Source organism: Ambystoma mexicanum, chromosome 5p (genome assembly GCF_040938575.1).
Source record: "Ambystoma mexicanum isolate Mex_15411 chromosome 5p, UKY_AmexF1_1, whole genome shotgun sequence".
In the NCBI taxonomy this organism is placed as follows: domain Eukaryota; kingdom Metazoa; phylum Chordata; class Amphibia; order Caudata; family Ambystomatidae; genus Ambystoma; species Ambystoma mexicanum.
In genome coordinates this window covers 890,952,206-890,978,978 of record NC_090930.1, presented here as the reverse complement: position 1 = coordinate 890,978,978, position 26,773 = coordinate 890,952,206, and the positions used below count along the sequence as shown (strand labels likewise).

Genomic DNA, 26,773 nt, shown 5'->3' with positions numbered 1-26,773 from the left:
CCATCAATTTTCAGCAAGCCAAGACATTATAGGGGATCAAGCTATTAGTTCTATGATGTTAGAGATTTCATGGCAAGATGGCTTTTTAGTGCTTTCCTGTCCTGTATTAGGGAGAGCAAGTCTTTTTGTAATGGTGTGGTATTCCAAAGTGTAGGATGTAAGAAACTTTGTCTTTTGGCTTCTCTAATTGTCATGATGCATACCCCCGGGCAACCAGACCACATCCATCAGCCCCGGGAGCAGGCATCATGTTGCCTTGAGAAAACCCAGCAACCCCTGCTAGGGGCTGTCTGGGTTCAGTCCTGGCGCCTATGGCGCCAGGCTCATATGGGACATCAGTCCTGGCGCCAGCTCATAGGTGCACAATTACCTGATGCAGACCATGCTGCAAGAAGATCCAAGCCCATGTGAGGCCTGGAAGGGACTACTTTACCTTAGGGACTATTTTGTTATTCGGGTGTGGTCGGGGAGGAATACCTACCTTGGACAACTTTGGAGGCTATTTAAACCACGCCCGAAGAGCAGCACACGCTTCGCGTTATTCTGCAACCAGCAGCGTAACGTTCACCGTGCCAGCAGCAACATCCAGCCTTCTGCCACGCCCGCCTCGAACCTGGAGCACCTAGAAAGAAGGAAAGAAGCAAAGGTTAGAACAAGAGTATTACCTGATCCCGGATTCATTGCATCTTCAAACCAGAGGAAAGACTTGGTTTTAAAAGCGTCGCATCGCCAGCAGCAGCGCCGCGCCATACTCACCGTTCCACGCAGCATCTCTTCGATCTGGTGCTGTTACCATCTTTACATCGCCGAATCCCGGCACCTAAGGGGGACAAGAAACAACAAGGTGAGCAGAGAGAACAGACAGAGACAATCTCTTTAGTCGCCATATGCTTACCTGATTTTACCGCCAGAGGTATTATTCATCAGCACGCCACATCTTCTTATGCCGCACCTGTAAGAAAAGGAGAAAGCAGCAAGTTTAACCCTTGGCATTATTTACCGGACAGTGTTGGGTAACACAGACTTTTACCGGAGCAATTTCAGCTGTCAATCTTCTTATTGGGTCAAAGCTGCAAGATAAAAAGAGGAATTGGACAGGAGTGAATTCCAGACATTTTGAACTCTTACGAACTATATACTTACGGCTCTTCGCCAGGACCCTTTGGAGTCAGGATTCATCTACAACTCTTCTAATATCTTGAGGCCAGTGAAGTAACTGGTCATCAACGCGCCCCTGCGTACTTCACAGGATAGAGGGCTCATCCTTCAAGAATATAAGGAGAATATTTCTACGGGTCCAGCAGACAAGATTAGGAGGGCAGATCCAGTCAGTCATCGCTGCACTACGCATCACGTGGGTGGAGGCCGCAGCAGTCCAGGTCCGACCGACGCCCGTGTGGGAGTCAGGTGAGCGAACACTTATCTGCAGTTAAACTAGGTAGGCAGATATGTTGGCGCTCATGGTATTGTAGAAGATACAAGTGGGCTCGGAAGTTGAAGTCAATGAAGCTTGAAAAGGTTGGGGTGATGTGGCAGTACCACAGTCTCTCAGAAAATGCTGCTGGGCCGTATGGGAGAAAGGAATCTGGTAGCCTGCGGGTATGGCATTACTCTGATAGACCATTTGACATCACAAGAGCTTGTATCATGGTTCTGAAGTTAGTTATGGGGAAGTAGGAATTTTATTTTCCAGAGGGGGCTGAGCTGGTACCAGGTTACTCATGTTTACGTAATGTCATTAAGGCTACCAGAGATAGCAGATAAGTCTGACTCAAAATATAAAGTGTGCAAGGTTTATTTGGGATTATGTGCAACATGGGACAAAAATAATGAATGCGGCTGGATAAAAGACAATTTAAAAGTCTCTAAGTTCCCGAGCTGGAGTCAGTTTCCACTTCAGTAATTGTTCCTGGTGCAGGTTTGCTTGGGAGGTCTAAATCTCTATACGGCAATTCCCTATGGTAGCTGCAGATCAGTGAGGTGTGATTAATCCAATGGACTCATCCGTTTTCCCAGCAGTAACCTCCTCCCATGTGACTAGGGGATGGCAGCCACTACATGATCCGGACCTTGGGGGGTGGCTATATGAGGGAGGATCACATGGGAGTAGACCACTACCAGGGAGATACCCTGAACCCATCAGATGGGACGCGGCATTCTCCCCTTTCCCATGAGGAAGACCCTCTGACATGCAATACCTTAATGGCCTATTGTCAGCTAACGGTTACCCCCTTGTAGAGGAAGTCAAGAAACCTTTTCTCTACACTACTCTGGTCAGGCCCCCATCTTTGACCCAAAAACCCACAACTCACACAACACCTTTTGTTTCTGATGTGCCTTTATGTGAGAAAAACCATCTAAGAGTTTAAAGTCCAATGACACCCATGGACTCCAACTCCCATAACCACCCAGGTACAGAGACGAGGAAGAGGATGAAGGAGTTTGTGCAAAGTGACAGGAGCTCGAAGTACAACATCCCGGCTAGTTGTTTTGCCAAGTCTTCAGTCCACGGGACATTTAAAGATGCCAACCACACTTTTGGATCGAGCACTGCAGGAGAAGATGTAGAACCCCATGCTGAGGCTCCCGAACATGCGGCACACGGGCAGGTGTGGTGAAACAGAGAAGACCGCTGGGACTAGAGGAGAAACGCCATGTGTGAGCAAGAAGGGCTGTGGAGATGCTAGCAGCTCCTTGATGTTGGGCCGCTTGAAGAGACAGCGTTCTACAGTCCGGGCTGAAAAGGAAAGCTAGCGTGCAACTGCAGAGCCATGCAGGATGCTGGAAGAATGTCTGCACACTCCAAAGTGCAAAGCAGGTGAAGGAACCACACTGAGGAAGCACGGGCAGGATCAGAGACGCTGGAAGGAACTGGTGAGTCTGCCCAAAGCAGCTAGGGACCCGGGGCGTTACGATAAGTGTGCCAGAAAATGTTTGAAAGGTACGAAACTGCTGCTGCAGTAAATACCCGAAGTTTGTTTGAATGCACTCAAGGCAAAGTACAAATTCAACACTCAATAAGAAGAATGTTTGAACGCAGAAAAGGAAACGTACAAATCAAGTACAGATGCATGAGATGCCAATGTGGGGAAAAAGAGTGAGCAAATGTTACCATAGATCGATATTCCAAGCACCTTATGGTATGTGCTATTGTGGTATAGCCAGAGAAATGTGAAACGCATAAGAAGTCCTGGCAGGCGAGTACACAGGCAGCTGTAATTATTTAAAGATTCTTGGCTGGGGAGTATACCAGGCGATCTGCAAAGTTACAAGAAATACTACATAAAGATTGTTACAGAACATATCGCTTAGACAAGAACTTTATGAGTCCAGTGAAGACACAAAGGAACTATTAGCTAAAGCGACATTTTTGTCATCCTCTTTAAATAAATATCCAGCGGAATGGGGCCACCTTCTGGATCCAAGGATCTTTACCTTGGAGAATATTTTCGGTGAAGTCATTTTTATACTTTTGGTTTTGAACACTTTTGCCAACATCAAGTTAAAGACATTTCCTTGTACCGTTTTGTTTGTAGTGTGAGGGTCAGGTTAGGACGTTTTGGACACAAGGATGGCTTTTAAGTTACTGACATCCTGACACATCCTGATCCTTAGTTGTTGGTTTCTAGGTAGGGAAGTTCCTCTTTAGAATAGGGCCAGAGAGGCATTTTCCCAACCCATTTTTATTTAATAAATGTCTTTAACCAAAAACATGGAGTTTTGTAATTAATTCCATAAATCAAGTATGTATAATTTTTGAGTCTTTTATAGCAAAAAGAAACATTTCTTTAGACAAAGAGTTTTTCCAAAGTTTAAACTAGTTTATTATACATAATATAGAAAAGCGCCCAAAGCGTTTCGAGTTATCCACTCTTCTTAAGGGGCAATAGCTCAGTTTCTTACATTTCTAAAGAAAGCAGAAACATAATAATCAAAACTTGGTAACAATCAATAATTAACTCAAATAACTACATTTTAAACAACATGTTTAATACAAGCGGGATGAGGGGACTCTTATTCAACCTACGTAGACTATTTGTTTTTGGAGCTAGCGCTCAACTCAATTTAATACACACAATAGTTGACCATTCTTAAATTAAGAACTCAAACTGGAGCCTAAAACCATTTAGCACACATACCAGTTGACCATTATTACATTCAGAAGAGGTAAATAATAGATATGAATCGACGGGTGTTCACAGAATTCTCTATCAGAGGTATGTAGAAGTGGAGATTTGGCTAAGTGGAGACACGTTCATTTAGTCTCCTTTTTTACAGATTTTTAAACACTAATGTCTTAATCCTTTATAAAGGATCTGGCCGCACATACATAGAGAGAGAGAACTTGGGTACAGAAGAATACTTCGGTACTTTTGATTGGAACCTTAAAACACCGGCAAGCAGTCTCTCCCGAGACCAGCCTTTGTAGAAATCAGCTCCCTCTATGCAGTAACAGAGCTTTTTAAAAATCTCACAAGTAAGCACAAGATTCTTATCCAGCTGTACTAACTCATATTGAGTTGAGCTCATAACTATGTACCCAAGTTCTCTCTCTATGTATGTGCGGCCAGATCCTTTATAAAGGGTTATGACATTAATGTTTAAAAATCTGTAAAAATGGAGACTAAATGAACGTGCCTACACTTAGCCAAATCTCCACTTCTACATACCTCTGATAGAGAATTCTGTGAACACCCATCGATTCATATCTATTATTTACCTCTTCTGAATTTAATAATGGTCAACTGGTATGTGTATTAAATGGAGTTGAGCGCTAGCTCCAAAAACAAATGGTCTACGTAGGTTGAATAAAAGTCCCCTCATCCTGCTTGTACTAAACATGTTGTTTAAAATGTAGATATTTGAGTTAATTATTGATTATGTTACCAAGTTTTGATTATTATGTTTCTGCTTTCTTTAGAAATCTAAGAAATTGAGCTATTGCCCCTGAAGAAGAGTGGATAACTCGAAACGCGTTGGGCACTTTTCTATATTATGTATAATAAACTAGTTTAAAGTTTGGAAAAACTCTTTGTCTAAAGAAATGTTTCTTTTTGCTATAAAAGACTCAACAATGATACATACATGATTTATGGAATTAATTACAAAACTGCAAGCAAGTTATTGTTCTGTTCTCACAGAAGATCGATAGTGTGCAGGGGACGGGAGTTCCCAAAACTTTTGGGAACAACCACCTTTTATCTTGTTGTTTCCAACCTAGTTGCCAAGGTTGAGTTTCTCTCCCCCTGCACCTCAAATTTACCCTTTAAATCCTACATCCTTATCTAATCATCTACTTTTCCTCACTTCTATTCTACATAGGTGTGGCTATACGTTCTACAACCTGTTTTTAACTAAAAACATGACAACTATGTGCCTGGCTTTCATTCATGACTCCTCACAGCGGCCTCTACCTGGTTCCAGGGGAGAACCAACATCTCCAGTCCAAGATTCTTTTGGTGGGGAGGACCACTCTGTTCTGAACCTCGCAGGTGATGGCGGGCCTCCTAGAGAGCATGGTTTCTGGCCCAGGAGGGAGGGAGCAGTGGTCTACAGACTCCACTCTTTTCAACTAGGTCAGTCATACACCCTCTTTGCTGCTACACCTCGCTCCCGCGCCTACTCCCACCCTGGGATCCATACTTTCATATCAGAGATTTTCCCCTAACCACATCCTGGCAGATGGAGGTCCTACTTCCCCTCAGGCACTTCTTGTCCCTCCTCTGTCCTCCTCCTTGATCCCATATTTCCAAAATTCTCATTGCCTACTCTGAATCTTTTCACACTCCTCACCCACTTGTTCACTTGCACTATTTTCCTTATCTCTTGCAACCTCTTCCTTGTTCTCCTTTGTAGTCCCTTGCTCATCACTCCAATGTTGAGCTCTCTGCCTTAACATACGTCCAACATCCTTCCTCCCCGCCCTCAACAACTTTCATCCACCTCGGTTCCAAACTTATTCAGGGGTGAGAGAATCCATAGTGCAGTGTGGATTAATCACGGCTCGATTGCAAGAGTCTGAGACAATTATGATACACGAAGAGGAAGAATAAAGAGACTCTTTGTTGTTTAAGTTGAAATTTAAACTGTATAACCAAGCATTGGAACTGGAAGAAACCAGAGAGACATTTGGGGGGTCGTCAGGAGCCGGCCACCATTTCACATGTAGACAAGAAATCCTTTCCCACTCTTACAGCGTCAAGAGCTAAACTGTTACTTAAGGTCAGCATCCCAAAACCGTGTGGTTTTACCAACATCTGGTTTAATCCTACATCACAGCTATCTGGAAAGGCAATAAAGCACCTTAATCTGACCTCTGAGTTATTGCATAGTGTCGAAGCAAAGAATTCTTGAGTCTTCATTCTGATTTCACACACTCTACAACCTACACCAGGCATATAACCCATTTTAGTCTCATTGTGATACGAATGTGGTCCACTTCCAAAGGTCTTGGCTTCTCACCTTGCTGCAAAACTTCTATCTATCCATTTTGTAAACTGCGCTCTATCAGATGTGTGCTATACAAATGCCAAAGTTATCACAACATATATAAACAAATATATGATGGATGGTGGATGAATGTTTTTGGCACAATGATATTTTTCAAATAGTTTATTGCAGATAAAGCAAATGGACACAATGCAAGCCCAAGAGCAAAAATGTATGTGAGGCATGTGGAATTCTCTAGTCGACTAAATGAGTCCTTTCCTATAAACATGACCACAAAATGCATGCATTCAAAAATATATTTCTATTGGTTTTTGTGTGAGAAGCATGAGTGGGTAACCTGAAATTTAAAGGAATGGCCCTAGGACTTTAAAGTGAATAATCTGGTGAGAAAAGTAAGGTTGCGAGAGAACTTTTATTATTCCAAGTGCAATGTACTAAGAAAATTACATTTTTTTAGCTCACATCTCAGGTATTTTAGGCATCACAGAGAATTTCAGTTCCAAGCGATATACCACAGTCAACAGAATAAAACGTATTTCATGAGCTCTATATGTCAGAGTTAAGATGTTGCCTTACCACAAAAGGCTGCACAATGAAAATGCAGAACACAGTAGAAAAGAACAATGCATGGAGCCACAGAATGCATTTTGTTGGGCCAAACCTGCATACAAAGCAAAGCAGAGACTTTAGAATAGACAATTTGCATATAGCCTGATATTGACCAATAGAATATCATAAGCAAAAATGTCAAATACCAACTTGAACCCTACAACATACCATATATGAAAATGCTCCAATACATGTACACACTTACCTATCCAAATACGACAGATTTCTTATTGACATCTATGAAGAATGTCTATAGGCATAAGATCATCTACATCAGTGGGTGCTGTGATGAATCCTGCAGAATCCTCACAGAATCCCAGCCTACAGTCTCCTCCGATGTGGCCAGGGGAAGGCAATCGCTAACCAATCCAAACCCTGAGGGTGGTATTAGCTGCATGGATCACATGGGAGGAGAAGGCCATCAATGAGGACTCCATCAGCGGGGACGGAGTATTCATCCTCTTCTGAGGGTGAAAGTTCCCGAACACATGAATCTCTGATGGCATGTTGTCATAGTAAGGCTTCCTCTCCCAGAATTACCCAAGATAAAAAGTATGAGAATCTTTTTTGTAAACAGGAATATTATGTAAAAAGGAAACTGGGAGATAATGCAAATACTTTTAGTAGTTGTGGTATTTGATTAGGTTTGGATAAACCCAAGAGAAAATCATTACCTCCTTTAAAACCTCCCCTTAAAAATATAGCCTGTAAACTATTTAAACAAGGTAAATTAAATGATCTCATAACAACTAAGAACATTGTAGACTTCAAAGTACTGAGAGGAGGCAGAGGGGTGCAGAGTTGCTAAACCGTAGTGAGCAGTCTCGTTTTTCTAACAACCCACACCTAAGGGGTACCTTTAAATATTTAACGGCCCTTAAGGTGCAGGTTAGTAGAGAGCAGTGTGAACAGCGTGACCAGCAGATGTAGCAGCAGTAGGAAGAAGAGTCTGGGACGGCACCTTTACATTAGCTGGACGCCACGCTGAGAAAGTGGCAAAGGTCGGAGACCCAGGCATATGCAGAGGATGCGCAGCAGGAAGCAGTGTGGACGCTGGCTGCCCCAAAGGAGAGAGGCTCTCTGTGTCCTGCATCTTGCTCCGGTGAGAAATGTTCACTGAAGCGTGCAGGCTCCATCGACAGTCACCGCGAACAGAGAAAGCTGATGCAAAGCTGTCAAACGTCAGTGAGGGCCCGACGTGTAAAGAAGCAGTAGTAGCGAGTCCACAGGAGCCGCCAGAACATGACAGTGTGTTGGCTTGTTAGAGGTAACCCTTGGGGCGCTATAAAGTAGACCACTGGGCAGCTGTAAATCTTTTGAATACAAAACCTTTAAACTTAAGCGAGCAGGAAAGTATTATAACCAGCATTGCCATAGTCAAGAGGGGTCAATAATTAAGCAAAGCAAATGAAATCTTCCAAGAGGCAGATGTCAAATAAGAGAATACTGCAACCCACATTGGCAAAGTCAAGAGGGGGCAATAACTGAAAGAAGCAAATGTAATCTTTCAAAAGGGAGAGGTCGCATGAAAAAATACTGTAAGCTACATAATCAAAGCCAAAAGTAAACAACAAAAGAGAACAGGGATGTCACTTGAATAAAAAGAGATATCCAACAACCGGTCTCTCCTTTGGGCTGGCAACCAGGAATCAACTAGGCAAACCCCAGTTGTTAGTGAGATTTTCCTTTTAAAATATCCAAGGCCTCCTGCACACGGTTGCTGCTTTAATAGCTGCCACTGGGTTTCTAATGAATGGTGCGTCGCTTCCAAAAGGGATGTGGTACTCAGCGGAGACTCAGCAGCTGGCTCTGTCACCCATCCTAGGATCGTGGTTGGCTGTCCATTATGCTTCTGTTCTTTATAAGAACGAAAGCGGCATCACTTAACAGATCCCTGGTTTCTGCCATCTCTCGAGCTTGCCAAGTATTTCCCCGCCGGTCTCAGTAATAATGTACTGGCTTTCATTTCATATGCTGCGCTTTGCCTTTTTCTTCCTCTTCCTTGCCATCCCGTAATGCACATGTGTCTCCTGTCTCTTTTCTTACACGATTCGTCCTTTTCAAGCCACTATTGCTTTGGCTTCATTCACCTCGACAACTCCTCTTGCTGCTGCTTCTCCTATTACTAAAACGGCTTCTCGCTCTAAAATATTGTCTCTCTTCTCTTTTGTTTGTTTATTTACTTATATTGGAAGAATATTTTCAGTGTATAAGCAACCGCTAGAATGCTGCTGGTACATCTCTCCCGCATCCATGCAGGGCTTCCTTGTCACAGTTGAAGCATCATTTGGTCTGGGAATGAATTCCCATCCATGCATATATCTTAGTTGAACTGATATAGGATTTTTTGTAATGGGGAAATTGCAAGCATCTCTTGGCCGTAGCAGTATTTAATAACTGGGGCAGTCTTTTCTTGTTGGCAGACAGGGACGTAACCCCTAGGTTCGTTGCATACCATCCCCCTTAAATCAATGGCTTCCCCTTCTAAGGAAGACAATAAGATCTCTGGTGATCTTGTACAGAATGGATCCTCAACCTGGAGTCCACATAGCCGCTGAGTTCTTCCCCCAAGTTCCCCTGTCGCTATCTGTGAGATCCACTGTGAGAACTCAGGCAATTCACTACCAATGATAAAGGGGACCGGCAATTTGGGGATCATTGTGGTTACGATCCAAGACTGTTCCCATGATGCTGATCTTAGCCACAGGGTACCAGCATGCATTTCCGTGTATACATACAACTTCCCTTCTCACCGTTTTCCTCCATCCCATAGGTAGTAACTTAGGGCATATTGCTGTATTGCTGACTTTTTACAGCTGGTGCCGAATTGAGCTCAGATAGATATTCCTTTTATAGTGGCTGGGATTCTATAGATGGTTTTATTCCTGGACCACAGATATGGGTTTGTCCGAGCAGACAACATATCAAGGTCTCTCGATGGATGATTTGGGAAGGAGATCTTCTCTTTTCTTTGTTGGTCCATTCTAAGACAGAACTCGGGATCTTCCTCTTGGAACAGGGATAGCCAAAAAAAGGATCATCTGTCTTCTGATGACTCATTTCAAGATTTTCATCAAAACCATTGTCCTTCTCTTGGGTTATCTCGAGAGGACCATCAGTCTTCTTCGTCATAGGAAGCCAAGGATTCAGATTCTTCCTCTTTGTCTATTGGAAGGGATGACGACTCTCTCGCTTTAAAAGTTCTGGGAGGGACCTCTGGTTTCTGAGAGCGCTGAGGAGGTTTTATTATTCCCAACAGTTCTTCCTGGTGTGTTAAGAAACTAGGAAGGTTATCCTTTTCCTCTACGGACTCTCTTCTGGTTAGGCCACACTCAATGTTGGAATCTAGTTCCTCTCCCTGGATGGAATTAGGTGAAAATTCTGATAAGCTTTCATATATCAAGTGCCCCATCTCTTCGCCTCTTTTGATGTTAACCCCTTAAGTGTCAAGGGCAAGCTATCTCGTCCTTGGAATTACTTTCACAGTGCCAAGGACGAGATAGCTTGTCCTTCTTGGCACTTCGTTTTGTGTGAGGACCCCCTCACTGCCAGGGGGCTGGATTACATTCAGTTCCACGTCGGCTTGCATAAAGCACGCCGACGTGAAAGTGAAAGTAATTTTCACCGCAGCAGCCATTTCGGGCTGCTGCAGAGAAAATAGAAGGAGAGTCTTCAACTTTCTCCCCCTCGATCTCCGGCTGTATTTCAAGCCGGAGATCGAGGGAGGTGTCGTTGGAAAGGGGAGATTGTGCCCTTTCCAAAGACACCCTTTGTGACAGCATTGCTGCCCGCAAATCGGGGGCAGGGCGCTCGATACGCGGGCAGCAATGCCCTCTAGACACCAGGGATGTCTTTGAATGCGGGCGGAGGTGGGGGCTGCTTACAGTAAGCAGCCCCCGACCCCCCACCCCCAAAAGCATGGGGGCACATATGTGTACAACCCTGGGGGCAGATGGCTGTCATATGCCCCCAGGGAAGGGGGCAAAAAAAAAAAAAAGGAATTCAACGGGAATGGGGGGTGGGTTTGGGAGGGCCCAGGATTTTTTTGCCCCCCTGAAATGATGGTGGCCCTCCCCCTCCCACACCAAGTGGAAAGGGGGGACAACCCTTGTAGCCCTCCCTGGGGGCAGATTTATGCCCCCAGGCAGGAGTACATGAGGTGGCCCCCCCATCCAATTCGGGGGTGGAGGGTTTGGGGGGAGGGCCACCAGGAATAAGAGTGCAGGCCCCCCAAAGGATGGGGCCTGCCGGTTAGGGCCCCCCTGGGGGCAAATGGCTGATCATCTGCCCCCAGCCAGGGAAGGGGGCAAAACAAAAACAAAAAGAAAAATAAATAACAAAAGGGAATTTTGGGTGGGAGAGGGGGGGCCACTAGCCACCAGGGATTTATTTGACAGAAAAGGGGGGTGGCCCTCTCCCCCTCACCCCAAGGGGAAATGTGGGCACCCCTTGTAGCCCTCCCTGGGGGCAGATATCTGCTCCTAGGAAGGGGCATCTGATCCCAGGGAGGGTTGCATGAGATGCCCCCCTCTTATCGGCCCCCAGGGAGGGCTGAATGAGATGCTCCCCCTGCATTTGGTGTGGAGGGGTAGAGAGTCACCCCCATTACATTAGAAAAGTACCTGGCGGTTTAGGGTGCCCCTCAGCCCGCCCTAAAGTGTAGTATAGCATTTTCAATTTTTTTCTTTGTTTACAAAACTTGCCCTGGTGCAGAGGGGCACATTGGTGTGCCAATCTGGCCCCAGGGTGCCCAAACCTTACTGCCCCACCCACCAGGGGGCCTGTCCCACAAATATTTGGTGGCCCTCTCCCCCCTACCCCAAATGGAGGGGGGGTGTACCTCACGCAGCCGTTTGTAGGAGGCCCAGGGAGGTCTGCATGAGGTGACCCGGCCACCCATTTGGGGTGAGGGGAAAGGGCCATCAAAAATTGTGGGACAGGCTTCCCAGTGGGTGGGGCAGTAAGGGTTGGGCACCCTGGGGCCAGACTGGCACACCAATGTGACGCTCTGCGCCAAGGCAGGTTTAATAGCAGGCTGCCCTTTAGCGGGGGCTGAGAGGCCCCTTACACCTCTGGGGAATTTTCTAATGTGAAGGGGGGTGCACCTCTCCACCCGCACCCCAATTGGAGGGGCCGCCCATCTCATCTAGCCCTCCCCGGGGGCAGATAAGGGTGGCTGTCCTGCACTCCTCCCTTGGCTCAGGCGTCCCTTCCTAGGAGCAGATATCTGGTCCCAGGGAGGGCTGCATGACATGACACCTACTCCGTTGCGGGTGGGAGGGTGGGGGATGTCAACGCCCCATCCCATTAGAAAATTGCCCGTCCCTTTGGGGTGCCCCACAGCGCCCCCTAAAATGCGTAACACCATTTTCCATTTTCTTGAGTAACCCCAAGAGTTGGGGTTACCAGTGTTTTAGGCTTTCCCCTTGGCGCCCAGGTAGGTGCACCCACGCATGTGAGGTACCGTTTTCTACGGGACACCTGTGGCAACGCGGGACGGTAGGCCATGTGTTGTTGGCGACGTGTTTCGATGGGCGAGTCAAGTGAAATGTGCGGAAAATGCGTTTTCCACCCCACATTTCGGACTTTGCAGGGGTGTCTAGGTAATACATTCTGGGCCGATTTGCACAAATCATACCTCTGCGGATTCCCACGGGTGTCCTCTTTTCAGAAATGCATAGGGTTCCCTGTTTTCCTTGGAAACTTGGACACCCGAGGCCCATATCTGTATGGTGTGCCCGTCTGGAAAAATCGTGAAATTCAGATGTCTGTAAAGACTTGGGGTTAGGGGTGTGTTCAGCTTCCCCCTTGGCGCCCAGGTAGGTGCACCCACACTTGTGAGGTACCGTTTTCATCGGTACACGTGTGGGAACACGGGAAGGTATAACATTTGTTGTGTTTGTGTGGTTTTAATAATGTTTTGACCCATTTGCTGGGGCCTTTTGTCACACAACCCTTTCATTTCCCAAATATGACCTTCATTTAGTCGCTGCTTTAGGCATCATACACTTTTGTAACCTGCACAGGTCACCTACCCTTGAAAAGGTCTGCCTGTGCTCTTTCAAAAAATGTATGCTTGCCGTTTCCTCACCACATTGGCTTTCCTGATTTACAGATGCTAAGTTCATCTGTTCAGACCGTGAGCATAAAACTCCTGTGTAACATGGCTCAGTGTTTGGCTTGTGGTATTGCTTGTTTTGTAAAACACTACAAAAAATGTGTGCTTTCCTAACTGCAAGAGTCAGGGGAATGTAGCAGAGCATTTATTTTCTCAAAATTCATAGAAGCCATTGCCGTACCAAGCCAACCATGTCCAACACATACCCTTTTTTTTGGTCATTTTCCCGCTTTTCCCCCCAATCTCTGGCATTTTCCCCTACCTAGTTGTTGCCCGACCTACGCAAATCACCCCTTCCTAAACTTGGAATTTTGTCTACGTTTCAGAAATATATGCCTTTCTGTCCTCCAATTCGGCTTTCCTACCCTTTTCTTCCATTCCAATCATGCATGTCCAATTGGCCAAAATCGCCTACCTCTCACAAAACGGTTGATAACCACATCAAAATAATGTTTTTTCCTTTCCACTCAACCTGTTCTTGAAAGCCAGGAAATTGGGGAATTCAGCAGAGCAAGCAAACCATTTGTTCCTAGCTCTTACAAGGAATTAACCACAGGCTTCTTTGTACATCATTTTATTTGCATCTTTTTAAAAAACACAACATTTTCGCCCCTTTTGGTTATTTTCTCTCACCCCCCTACAGCAACCTAGGATTCCTGGGTGGCGTTACGACCGCCTACATGTGGGGAAAACAGGAGCAAAATTTGGCAGATATCTCTAATGTATCAAAAAAGTTACAAGGCTTTGAATGGTCACATACCGAAATCACCAAAAAAGGCCTTGGCACTGGGGGGAAATACCCATGGCACTTAAAGGGTTAATCGGGTTGTCAAAAGGTTTAAGAGGACAAATATAATTACGTCTCCATTGGAGAAAAGAGGCAGCAACTTGCTCCCCCCATCTTCCGATCATTCTCCCCGGCTGGCATAATGTACATGGCAACATGGGCGGGAACATTTACTCAGAGCTACAAAGAGATGAGAATGTTATCTCGGCCAGGAGCACAATACTCTCTACGGCAAAAAAGATAACTATTTCCTCTACAGCTTTTTTTACTGAAAGAAGGGCCTGGGAAGTTAAGGGTTGGAAGACAAGCTCTTTAAAGTTTAAGTGGTGTCATGATTCAGGGTTTTCAACTGACCCCGCTCTTGTGACCGTATGCCATGACCATAGGACTGGTCGTCTGAGGTATGTGAGAAACATGAAGGTGTCTCCTACCTAGTCCCCAGGGGCATGTCATCCAGGTGGCCAGAACACCACCATCGCTATTGGATGCAGTTCCTGGGGGTGGACCAGTGAGGGAAAAGCACCTGTATGGAGGATCCTCAGGGAGTTGGACACCGAAGGGTTAGAAGCAGTTATCCCCCTTCCTGCAACACCTTTTCCCCATCCTCTTCCGTAGGACATTCAAAAACACTGCCCCCCCACTTTTCCAACACAAACACTTTTGCACATAGAGAACAGACTAACACCAGAGCAGTTTACCTGACATGTCCAAATACAAGCGTCGGGCAAAGTCAGGCAATTGACAAGAATCACACTCACCTGACAGCCCTTTCCTTTCCCCACAGGGTTAAAAGGTGGAGCAAGAGAGCACACTACGAAAAAGTAAGACCGCACGACGAGACAGATATCCAGACACGACAATTCAAGAGGAGGAGAAAGGCGGAAAAGATCGAGAGGCTGAGGAGAAGAGACACGACCTTGCCCTTCTCGACAAAACCCCAAGAAACCTTGTAAGAAGGAATCGTAAAACGGAGGACAATAGCACAAGTGTCCTGGCGCAGATGTCAACGGTACCCAGAGCTCATCGATGCTGATAAACCCGGAGCGAGTGAGACTCCTGCTTCCGTGGTACCGGCCTTGACTCCAGTTAAGAAGATGAGTTGAGGAGAGCGCTGATAAGAACCGGGCTGTGGTGAATTAAAGACGCAAAGTGGCAAAGGATAAAGAACTGTAAAATTGTAAAGGGGAAACTAGCTGAAGAAGGGGACTGGGATCACATGGGTGCTGCTCCGATAAACTCAGGTCGATCCCCGTCTGAGTGAAACTACAGATACCAGAAGGCTATAGGAGAGCCGCCAAGATAGGTCAAAGTTGTCATACAGAAAGTCAAGCAAAATCCCTATACAGTCGAACGCCTTTGACCTAAGAACTATAAAGAAACAAGGGAAGTTAATCCCATAAATATTGAAAAGAAATGTGAATGCGAAGTTGTCAAGAGTTAACCCGGAAGAGGGATGCGAACGAGGAGGGGGCAAAGTCTAAAGTCCCAAGAAACAGTGTGTTGACAAAAGTGAACCTGGCCGAGGGATGTCCACTGGAACTGTTTAAAAAGACATTAAGATTTATGACGAAAGGAACAGCCATAGTGAACTCTGTGGAGGGAGGCTGAGATTCAAGAAGGTTCTATGCCCAGAAGAGGGGGACCCAAGGGTGAGAGAATCATCCGTTGAATATTTGGAACTTAACTTATTTTTGTTTGTTATTTGAATATGTCAGGCCCTCAAAGGCAGGAGACTTTCAAAAGAAACAAGATTTGGCCATCGACGGCCCCGATAGCTGCAAGTGGAACTGTTGTCTCGTGCAGGGGAAGCCCCAAGATCCCGCCTGTTAGGGAGAATTCTCTCTTTAGGCAGTATTTCCTAACCTAGTGAGTCCCCCAGCAGCTTTGCTGGATTTCTGGAGCTTGTTTTGTCCTCCTGCCAAGAGTGAGACTCTTTTTCTCCCACTCTTGGACATGATTTATGGTATTCCTTTGACTGGTAATGTGTTTTATGGGCTATGGGGTCCTTATCTCCATAGGGTCTCGTGTTTTTCCTACGTGTGTTACACAGCACCCTCCGTGCAGTAACACAGGGGTGTCAGTGACACCCCACCATAGACTCCATACCCTGGGACTGACTACTGTCTCCCAGGGCATGTAAAGTCACCATTGGCTTTACTAGTCCCAAATTATTAACAGACACCAGTACAAACCATCATCTTGTGGACGTACTGGTCGGGGCAATTGGATTTCCCCGGGGTCTGTTAGTCGGGGGGGCACGTCTCCGTCCCCCCTGATCGAGTTTTGGCTGGTGGCAGTGGAAACTACTTTTTATATTCGACCGTGAATATTTTCCTATGGGATTTTCCCATTGTTCGAGGCTACCAACTTTAATTATTTAATTCTCATAGCCTCGAACATACCGCCGGTTTATTTAATTAATATTAATTCTCCGGTTGGTATTTTTTGCCAAGACTTGATTCAAAAATGGCGTTTGTGTTCTCTACTGTGACTCCAACCCAAGTCGAGCCCTTTGTTCCACTTTTTGGAGGGCTTCTCCACAGAAGCCTCCAAAAGTGGTGCCACTCTCTCTGGCTATCACAGGGGGTGTGGGAGGGGGTTTAGGCATCATGGACCGAGTTACCTTGGTAACTCAGGTCGCACTCTTGTGTGATTGGCCCAAGTGGTGAGCCAGCCGGCTCACCACTTAGCATGTTTGAGTTTATTGGGTTTATTTAATTAATATTAGTTTATTGGGTTTATTTAATTAATATTAATTCTCCGGTTGGTATTTTTTGCCAAGACTTGATTCAAAAATGGCGTTTGTGTTCTCTACTGTGACTCCAACCCAAGTCGAGCCCTTTGTTCCACTTTTTGGAGGGCTTCTCCACAGAAGCCTCCAAAAGTGGTGCCACTCTGTCTGGGTATCACAGGGGGTGTGGGAGGGGGTTTAGGCATCATGGACCGAGTTACCTTGGTAACTCAGGTCGCACTCTTGTGTGATTGGCCCAAGTGGTGAGCCAGCCGGCTCACCACTTAGCATGTTTGAGTGACAGCTAGGCTGAGTGAATGGGGGTTTTCTGCATAAAAGCAGGGCTTTGGGGACTGGAACTTCAGAAGTCGGCACAGGACCTGAGAATCCGACGAGGGAGAAGCTGAGCCGACCTACCACGGAGACACCACCGGTGGAGCCCTGCAGAACCGACTCACCACTTCCCGACGACAGAGAAGATCTCCCGGCTGGAGAGGCTTCTTCCCCTGACTGGTGGGCACAACCAGTTTACCTTTCTTTCTTCGCACCCCAGCCCGGTTTGTGGTCGAACTGCCTGTGCCAAGCACCCCGGCAGCCGGATAGCCACTCACCACTGAACCGCGAATCACCGGACCGCTCCTTGTACCTGAGAAACTCTGCGTCTGGTTTCTTCCCTGGCAGTGCAATGGACTCCTGTCTTCCTCCACGACGAGATCCTCCCTTCCCCCGGACGAAGCACCGACTTGCACCGGCTGCCAGGAACAACTGCCCCCACTGGAGCGTTCTCACCACTTCAAGGTACCGTGTCCGTCAGGCCTCCCATTCTAAAGATTGCTACAAGGTAATAATAACCCCTTAACCTTCTGGACTGGGCTGGCCGCCTTGACCCTCTATCTGGTCCCTTTCTTTGGTCCAACTCCTTTTTGAACCTTTAAAAGACTTTTGTGCACTGCAACCGTTTGACCCTGGACACATTTCGTTTGGATCCTCTGAAGTGGATTCGGCCTCTTGAACTCTAACGTCACGGTTTTACTTTGCCTTCCTCTCTTGTTATGTTCTGATAAAAGTGTTGGGATCTGTTTCAACTTGTTCTCTGCTCTTCTCTCCCTTTTTAAAAACAAACTATTAGAGTGCCATCTACGTTAAGCGCTCACCGCTGTCTGAAAATAAGTGGGGCTTTACTTAAGACTTGTCTAATTATTCTTTTAAGGGAGTGTATATCTTTTAGTGACCGGGTTTTTGAATTGCTTACTATTAGTGCCTGTGTGTTTTTCTAGATGTGGTTTTTTAATTATATCTCTTTTACACCAAGCCCAGGTCAGTGTTTACTTGTTCTACTGTGTTCTCTTGACCTATTGTGAATACTCTGTATACTGCCCAACTCTTCTTGAGGGAAGTCTGACTGCTCAGCCACAGCTACCAAGTGAATCTGTGTGGTACAGACTGCTACCAAGTGGGTTTACTGCCAAACACCTGTAGTCCTAAATCTTTTGCAGTGGTCCCAGAGGGAACTGCACAGGTTTCTGCCTAATACCGCCTTACCCCGTGCTCAAAATGTGGGGAAGGGAGACCCAAGCTACCGCATCCCGACATATTATTTGTGAACACTTCTTTCTTCTGCTGAAAACCACCCCACACCCCTTTTTGTATTAGTTGTAAAGTTTGGCAATGGGTTTCTTAGTATAGACCCTTTTTATTTGACAACGCCACTAGGACCGCCTTATTTTCATTTGATGGTTGTAGCTTACTCCCATCTTAAATTTAGGTTTAAATCACCCTTGAACTGTGATCACTTGTGTCTACCTTGATCAATCATGTCTCTTGGATGGGTCACCCAGTTTGTATCAACTAGGCCGCATCCCACTCTGACACCATATGTGAGGGGTCGGAGTGAGGAGATAGACACAGTGTTGGTTGTTTCACAATTGCTTTTATTCAAATAATAAAAGTGTTGGGAAAAAATGCCTCACTAGCCCAAACTGTATGAGAGGTTTCCCTGTCTCATCAAAAGTAACTAATGGGACAGTCATTGTCAGGATGTCAAAATCAATGTTCACCGCCCTGTTTCAAAAACCTAATCTGACCCTCACGCTATCTACTACAAAACTTACTGCAAGGGAAAAATAACATGTCTCTTGGCTGCTCCTCTGCAGCCTTCTGGCCTTCTTTAGTAGAAAGTTCCAATAAAGAAAGTTCCAATAGTGACGCCAAGTGAAGCTTGTGAAGCCGTTTGGCTGTCGCCGTTTGGCTGTCGCCCCTGCTTCTCTCGGCCTGGATTCTCTCCGCAACCTCTAGTCGGCAAGAGGCAGCTGCCTCGCGCTCCAAGCGGCAAAACTCTGCAGTTGGAGATGCCAACGTGTTACCCGCTCATTTGGCTCCTCCCTTTCTTTGCCTGTGAACTACAATTGGTGCAGGCTCGCGCACCCGCGCGGGCACCCAAGTGGATGCCAAGTGAAGCTATTTGGCTGTCCCCCCTGCTTCTCTCAGCCTAGAAACTCCATCCGAAACCTCTAGTCAGCAAGAGGAAGCTGCCTCGCGCTCCAAGTGGCGAAACACTGCAGTTGGAGACGCCAAGTAATAATGAACTGTTTGCTATTTTTCTAGTTGGACTTTGTTGGACCTTGATTCTTGCTGAGGAGTCCCCAAGGGGACTTTAGTTGGCGTCCCACCTTCCTGCAAGAACGTTCAATTTGTTTTCTTTTTTTCTCTTTGCTGCAGCATCTTACCCGCTCATTTGGCTCCTTCCTTTCTTTGCCTGTGTAATACAATTGGTGCGGACCCGCACGCACACCCAAGTGGACGCCAAGTGAAGCTGTTTAGCGGTTCGGGTGTGCGGCGGGTGCGGGGCGTCCCGCTCCATTTGACTGAGAAGGCAGATATTGCCCATTCCATAGACTGCTCCACTTTAGGTTTAGTGGAGGCCGGCGGTGAGTTCGACGCACAGCCATTGGCAGGAATTGCACAGGTATATAATTTCCTTAGGGCAAAAATTCTGAATTCACTCACTATATTTGAATAGGGTAATTTCTATGCACTCTTGGGTCCTGATTCTTTAGTGCAATGCCTGTCTTCACATGCTGACGATAAGGGTAGTTCCTCTCGTGTGTATTTAGACAGAGTAACTGAATACTGTTAGAACTGTTGATCGAACTAACACACACTCGATGGGGCATAGCACATTGCATCTAGGTTGTGTAATGCACGAAGCAGTAACATACTTTTTGCTATTTAGGAGTAAAACTCAGCGTACTTAGAAGTGCTCGCCAGATGTTTTTGCTCATTACGCCTTCTGGTCGGGGGGCCAGAGGACAGGGGTCCTTCCTATACATCACGGGTGGACCGTGGGTGGGCTAAGCCCTGGCTATTTAGCCACATGAGTTAATGCTTTCTGTACTGGCTTCGATGTGAATACTTTGTCCGTTTTACAGACATCTTCACTTATTGCTCCATTCATTACATGATCTTGTTAGGTTACGGTATTCTGTAACAGCATCAAAGGGTTTGTTGCGCAATATTTATCTCTTACGTCAATCATCCCGTTAGCGAGATTTGCCTCTGATCCCATTACAGTGGGGTAATTCCTCAAACATCAGAGTATGTTACGGTAGTTGCTAATTCTGCAACTAATTCACTTGCTATTCTGTCAAGAAGACGCAACAGCATTGAATATGTATTTATTCATACTTTGAAGGAGTGCTGTGTCTCCTGATTACTTTTACTTTGTGCTCTGTGAACCCCGTTGGCAGCACTGCGAGCGTTGCTGTTGCTGCAGTAACCGCTTCCTGGAGGGGGCGGAGCCTAACATCGACACGTGTCCGATCACGTGACTTCTTTCAGCAGTGAAATCGCCGGCACAGCCACCTTTGCGGCGTCAAGCCCTGGAGACAGGAAGGGCTGGAGACGCTGTTTTGCTGTTTGGCTGTGGCCGTGTGCAGTGAGTACTCCAGTTTAGAGGTACTTCGTTCCGTTAGCTACATAAGCCCTCAATTGCCATAAGGGTAAGGGGGGAGAGACCGACTCTGGCAGCTCCTTAAGCTGTCGGGCGTTCCTTACGCTGTGGCTGGATAAATTGTGAACCTTTACTTGAATCTAGAGAACCAAGTGTCTGTTATATTCTATCTTTAAGCGTTCTACTCTAACTTTGAAAGCACCCAATCCAACCACTGTGTGTCTATTGTTGTGATACCATTGAGAAAAACTCAATTTTGCATTTCTTTTAATTTTCAAATTTGAATTGTTGGCCATTTCTAATTTGTTTCACATGGCCTATTTATTAACTTCGGGTATGCCTCAAAATTTGCGTCAGAAGGGATTGACAATACCTGCGGCACGACTCCCTTGTCTCTCTCGTAGGATTGTCCATCTTCCTTCTGTTACCATGTTAGGTAGCTCCCATTGCACAAAGATTCCATTAACCCTTGATCACATTAGTGAAGTTCTTCCAGTTTTTGACACTCTGTCTCCCTATCAGCCCTTAATGAAGGAACACACTAAAAGTGATGCCACGAGAGCGGCTCTTCCACTGTCAGACACCACAATGTTGCATACACCCTTGCCATGTATGACTACGAAAAGAAGAGGCACTAAGCACCTAGATAGACCTTTAACGTCCTCTCCATGTTTCGAGCTTGTACTCTCACTACATGCTAGACACTCTGATTCGAACAATTAGATACTGCAGGATTCTCAGACCGTAATTAATCTTATCTCAGCCAGTTCATGTTTGGAGTGTTCACCAGGTTCCCCTTCAATTTCCTTTGTCTATCCGACTCCTCGCAGAGTCGAAATACAAGTCCCACAGGAACTTTCTTTTCAAAGTGCTGTGGGAAAACTCACTTCTCAGAATCCATTTAACACTTCATTAGCTAATCTGGTGGACAAAACAAACATGCCATCTGAGAGCTCATCTCCATCTTACAACAATATCACCAGTGCAGACTATATTACCAGTTGATTCTCATCTCCCTTTGGCTACCCTCCCAATATAAGCCAGGGTTGCTCTATCAACATCCGACATTACTTTGGCTGCTATGCAGCTAAATTTACAAAGTCTGTTTAAACTATTTGAATGTCTAGATGCCAAAGTTACTGCTCATTCAGTAGAAGCACACGAAACCTTAGTACTACTCAAGACTTTAGCTGATAATCTGTCATCAAATCCTCGCAATTCTTGTCCAACTAACAATGCTCATGATGACGATATTTCAATTGTGACCATCGGATCTACAAGTCCCATGTCCCTTAAGTTTCCACCTCCGCAGATTATACCGGCAATTGCGGATATTATTACTTCTGAAGGACGGCTGAATCCTGCCACCACTTATGATCTGGTGAATGATGCACATACCATTCTCCCAACGGATTCTTCTACCTTAGTGCTCTCACCGCCCCCAGCCCCTATGTCTTCTGCGATTACTGTTGAGAAAGGAAATGATATTCCGTCCTTACCAGCAAGAAGAAACAGAAAAAAGACCTCCAAAATTTCTCACAATACCCAGAAAAAAAACAAGAAAAACTCTAATCTGGTTACTTTGACATTACAGAAGCAAACTATGAAAACTTTCTTTCAAACTTTAATCCCGGTACCAGAGTCTTTGGTAGCACCACAAGCTCCTCAAGATCCAATACAAGCACCAGTGTCTAAACAACTGTCACCTACGCTCGTTCCCGATTCAGTTCCTACTATTAGTAGTGCAAATTCTTGTCCTCTGACCCAAGCGACAACTGCTTCTTTGGCAAGTAAGCCAGTTCAAACTCTTGATCCTACACAATCGATAGCAATATCCTCTTCCTTAGTGCTTCCTATCTCTGGTCTGCAGAATCCTAAACCCATTTTAGAACTTCCTATTGTACCTCTGGCCAATATTGTAGCGTCTTCTCCAAACCTGATTTTAATTGCCCCACCTCCGTGTCAGAACCCTTTACAGTCCAATATTGGGTCCACTATCCCAGTGTTGCCTCCAGTGTCGATTACTACCATAGCCTCTAGTCATCCTCCCTTAGATGCTTTGATTCATGAACTTGAGTTAGCTTCCACTTGCCAACTTCCAAACAAATGTAAAGGCCAAACAAACCTAGTTGTTAGTGACAAAATTGTGCTTCAGCCACCAAAAAGAGCATTGACTCTTCCACCACAGTCTCGGCGGAACAAATACGTGAGGCTGTAGATGCATATTTGGCCTCATGCTCTCAGTCTATCCCTTCTAAGCTTCCCCAAAAACCAAGTGGTCCAAATTCGTCGCTGAGCCAGTGGCTCTTACCGAGTTCTATGCCAACATCCATAGTAACTCAACAATCTTCTCTGCGTACTGACAATCACCCTCACGCTACTCCAGCTCACGTTTCAGATCTACCTAAACCCAATCTAAAGGTTCCTTTTTATTCTGTAACCCACAATTCCCGAAATAACATCTCAGTGGTACCCACTTCTCATCCCCTGGCACGGCGCAAATGCCATTCTTTAATTTTGAAGTGTCCAGGAGGAAACTTTGGCACCTATGATTTAAACCACCGTAGTGTGCTCAACATCTTCTCTGAAGTGGTGGAGCTCGAAGACATAAGCTCGAGTGACATTGAGCAGATTTAATTCATCTCTGAGAATACTTGCTCGGTGGTGCATTTGTGGATACCTTCGGGTATCGTTCTAAATACCATCTGGAAATCAAAAATGCAATTATTTTCGATGAGGTTATTAGCACAAGACCCAGCATTTATAAATGGGGACTCTAATGTAAAGCAACCATCTTATCAATCTAGCGCAAGCCTCCCTTTGATGCAGAACAGTGGTCGTGCCGAGTCGTATATGTCATAACCATTAGAAACACTTAAAGACCATCTCATTAATGTTGCTAGTTGGAACACTAGAGGTTATTCTCATCTACAAACCTCTATTGCTAACTTCCCAGCTGTCATGGACATAATAGCATTACAGGAAACTTGGCTCCTGCAAACACCTGTATGGAACAATTATGAGATTGTTCTGCTTCCAGCCATTGGGAGTCAAAGAGGTCGACCATCATCAGGCTTATGAACAGGAGTAAACATATCCAGTGGTTTCGCCATTGAAGCCTGGGATTCCGTTTCTGCCTTTATCCAACTTGTCAAGATTACAGGTCCAGCACACACCATTGCATTGATTAATATCTATCGCAACCCTTTAGGGTTGACTGATACTGCTTTTTATACAGGTTTGTCGAGACTTTTAGATTTGGTATTCCTTTCCCAAGATATTACGGATACCCTTATCGTAGGTGATCTTAACTTGCACTGTATTAATCCTAAAGGAAAGATCACAATGGAGAAGGTTAATCGATGGACCTCCTTTATGTCAAATCGCCATTTTCACATGACCAATGGTGAAATTCAAGGCGATATTCCGGCTCAGCCCACATGGCATAGAGGTTCCATATCTACTACAATAGACTATATGTATACACATACCAACTTATCTGGACAAACAGGCACTTTTAAAATATTTCCACAAGTACATAGTGATCACCATCTACTAGTGCTTACTATTAAGTGGAATTATTTACCTATCAAAAGGTCATACTATACGAATGACCTAATAGTTAATAATGCTAAAACGCGCCTTCGTTGGTCAAATAGTAACTTGTCCTCTCTGGCTCGTTTAATCATCTTAAATGATAGCTCTATTTGTCCAAAACAGTATACTAACCTCCTTACTTTTGATTCTCGTATGAAAAGTAATGTGCTTCTTCCACACAAACATACCTTCAATCCATTAATCAAGGCTAAAAAGACTCAATATCATCGTGAAAAAAGAATGATTCTCAAAATGAATTTGCCTAACTCTATTCAACAGTTGCGAATCGTTAAAAGCAAATTCCATAACTGGATGAAACAACATCGTGCACACATTTTACAACTAGATGGTGAACACATGCTCAAATTAATAGCAAATAAGAATACGGCCGAAACTTGGGCAATTTTCAACCAATGTGCTAATACATCTCAAGGTACTTTACAGGTCTCCAGTGTTACTGAGACCCAATGGATTGAACACTATTCTAGCCTATATGCAGACTCGTCTTTTGTGCCTTTGGTCAAACTACCTAGCGACTCCGAGCGTTGGTCTCTTGCTTGTTCCCCAATTATACTTGAAGATTACATCAGACATATTAGCTCTTCTCGGGCTAAAGGCCCTGATGGCCTTAGTAATCATATGTTTAAATTGAACCCTACAAAGTGGGCTGAAATATTAAATAATCTCTTCCAATCTATCATCAGGACTCCAAGATTCCCAACTCTTGGAAAACATCTATTATAGTTCCTATTCACAAAAAGGGCGACCGCACTTTACCGTGCAATTATAGACCCATTGCCCTTCTTGATGCCCCCGGAAAGCTTTTTTCAAAACTTATTTTGAGGGACTTTAACATCTGGACCAAAGCAGCCCATGCAAGAGACCCGTTTCAAACAGGTTTCCTCGCAGGGCCAGGCACAAACATTAACTTGTTCTGTCTTAACGCTCTTAAATCTCAAGCGCAAAACACCAAACAAGCACTTTATTTTGCTTTTGTGGATCTCCACACAGCATTTGATGCCATCTCTCGTCCGATTCTCTTTGCAAAACTTACCAGAGATAAGTGTCCGCCCACTCTACAACAAATTATTCAGTTGCTGCATGGGGAAACCTCAGTGTGCATTAGATGAACCTAGAAGGTCTTCTATCTAGAGCAATTCCAACTGCTCGTGGCCTTAAACAAGGCTGCCTTCTTGCGTCAGCAATCTTCAACTACTATATGTATGACGTGCGCAAGGTTTTCGAGGAAATAACATCGGACTCCCCCAGGATAAACAATTGCCAGATCCAAACTTTAATGTATGCCGACGATTTGGTGTTAGTTTCCAAAACTCCAGTTGGACTACAAAAACTTCTTGATGGCTTTAATAGCTATATACTGGCCAATAACTTACATGTGAATACAACCAAAACCCAGGTTGTCGTCTATAGACCACGTAATACAATAAGATCTCTCATCTTGGTCCATTAATCACATAAATCTGGCGATAGTATCAAGCTATGTTTACCTTGGTATAGTCTTTAATGTCAGTGTCACTACTAATGCTCACCTCGATGCTATTAAGTGTAAGCTTAATTCTACCATCTCCCAAACCAAAATTATAATGCATCGATATGGTGCTTTTTCAATGCAACCAGCTGTCCTCTTTTGGAAACAAAAAGCCACCCCATGTATCCTATATGGCTTAGAGTCTCAATCACCATGGCTACCAAAAGTCTTTGATAAGCTCGAAGGCAAATTCTGGAAAGCCATTCTTCAGCTGCCTCAATGTATTCCGATCGTCTGGGTACGGTATGAATTGGGTCTCACTTCTCTCTATGCCCAGTATCAGTGGAGAACATGTGCCTTACTGCAGAAAACTCTCCTACCTCACCGTGAGCACAATCTTTTACAATTTTTATCAAATTATATTTTTCATACTGAACACTCTTTTGTCAAACAGTGGTTGCGGGCAATTTATAGCACTTTGGTAGAGGCAGATGCATCACTTAAACTGCTCTTGACCAATCCAAACAAAGTAAAACAATTAATTTACCGCAATGATTGGATTAACATTCGAAACAAATGCTTGCAATATAAGTCTGCAATTCCTGAAAAATTTCGACATAAGAGATTGGGATGTATTGAACCTTATCTCTTAAAATTTCCCTGTAAGAGAACGCGCTCAGCCATTCTCAGAATGCGCCTGAACTTATGGCACACTCGTGAACTTTTGGCCAAACGGAAGGGCAGTGAGGAGGTGGCCTCCTTTTGTAGATTTTGTGGTGATACTAAAGCCGTAGAAACCTTAGAGCATATACTTTCACTTTGCCCCGCGCTAATTCAAAAACGCTTAAAATTTTTCTCATGGCATTGTAGCTACCTAGGGAACTTAGAATCAGTAGAAAGATGGTCCACATTATTGCTGACGACCAATGTTTCTCTTCAAATTGCCATTGTCAATTTTCTTTATGGAGTGAACTTAACCTGTTAAACAATTGTTGCTGTTTACTTGAGTTCCCGGTCATTTATCCAGGAATGGCATGTTGAAT

At 45.0% G+C, this 26,773-nt stretch overlaps 1 protein-coding gene across 1 annotated transcript in view; it reads right to left on the bottom strand.

The window, feature by feature from the left end:
• PKD1L1 (polycystin 1 like 1, transient receptor potential channel interacting) overlaps positions 1-26,773 on the bottom strand; it is a 2,330,280-nt gene that overhangs the window by 689,170 nt on the left and 1,614,337 nt on the right. Inside the window, exon 40 of the mRNA XM_069613333.1 lies at positions 7,027-7,111. Within this exon, the coding sequence (XP_069469434.1) occupies positions 7,027-7,111 (85 nt within the window). The remainder of the gene's footprint in view (positions 1-7,026; positions 7,112-26,773) is intronic.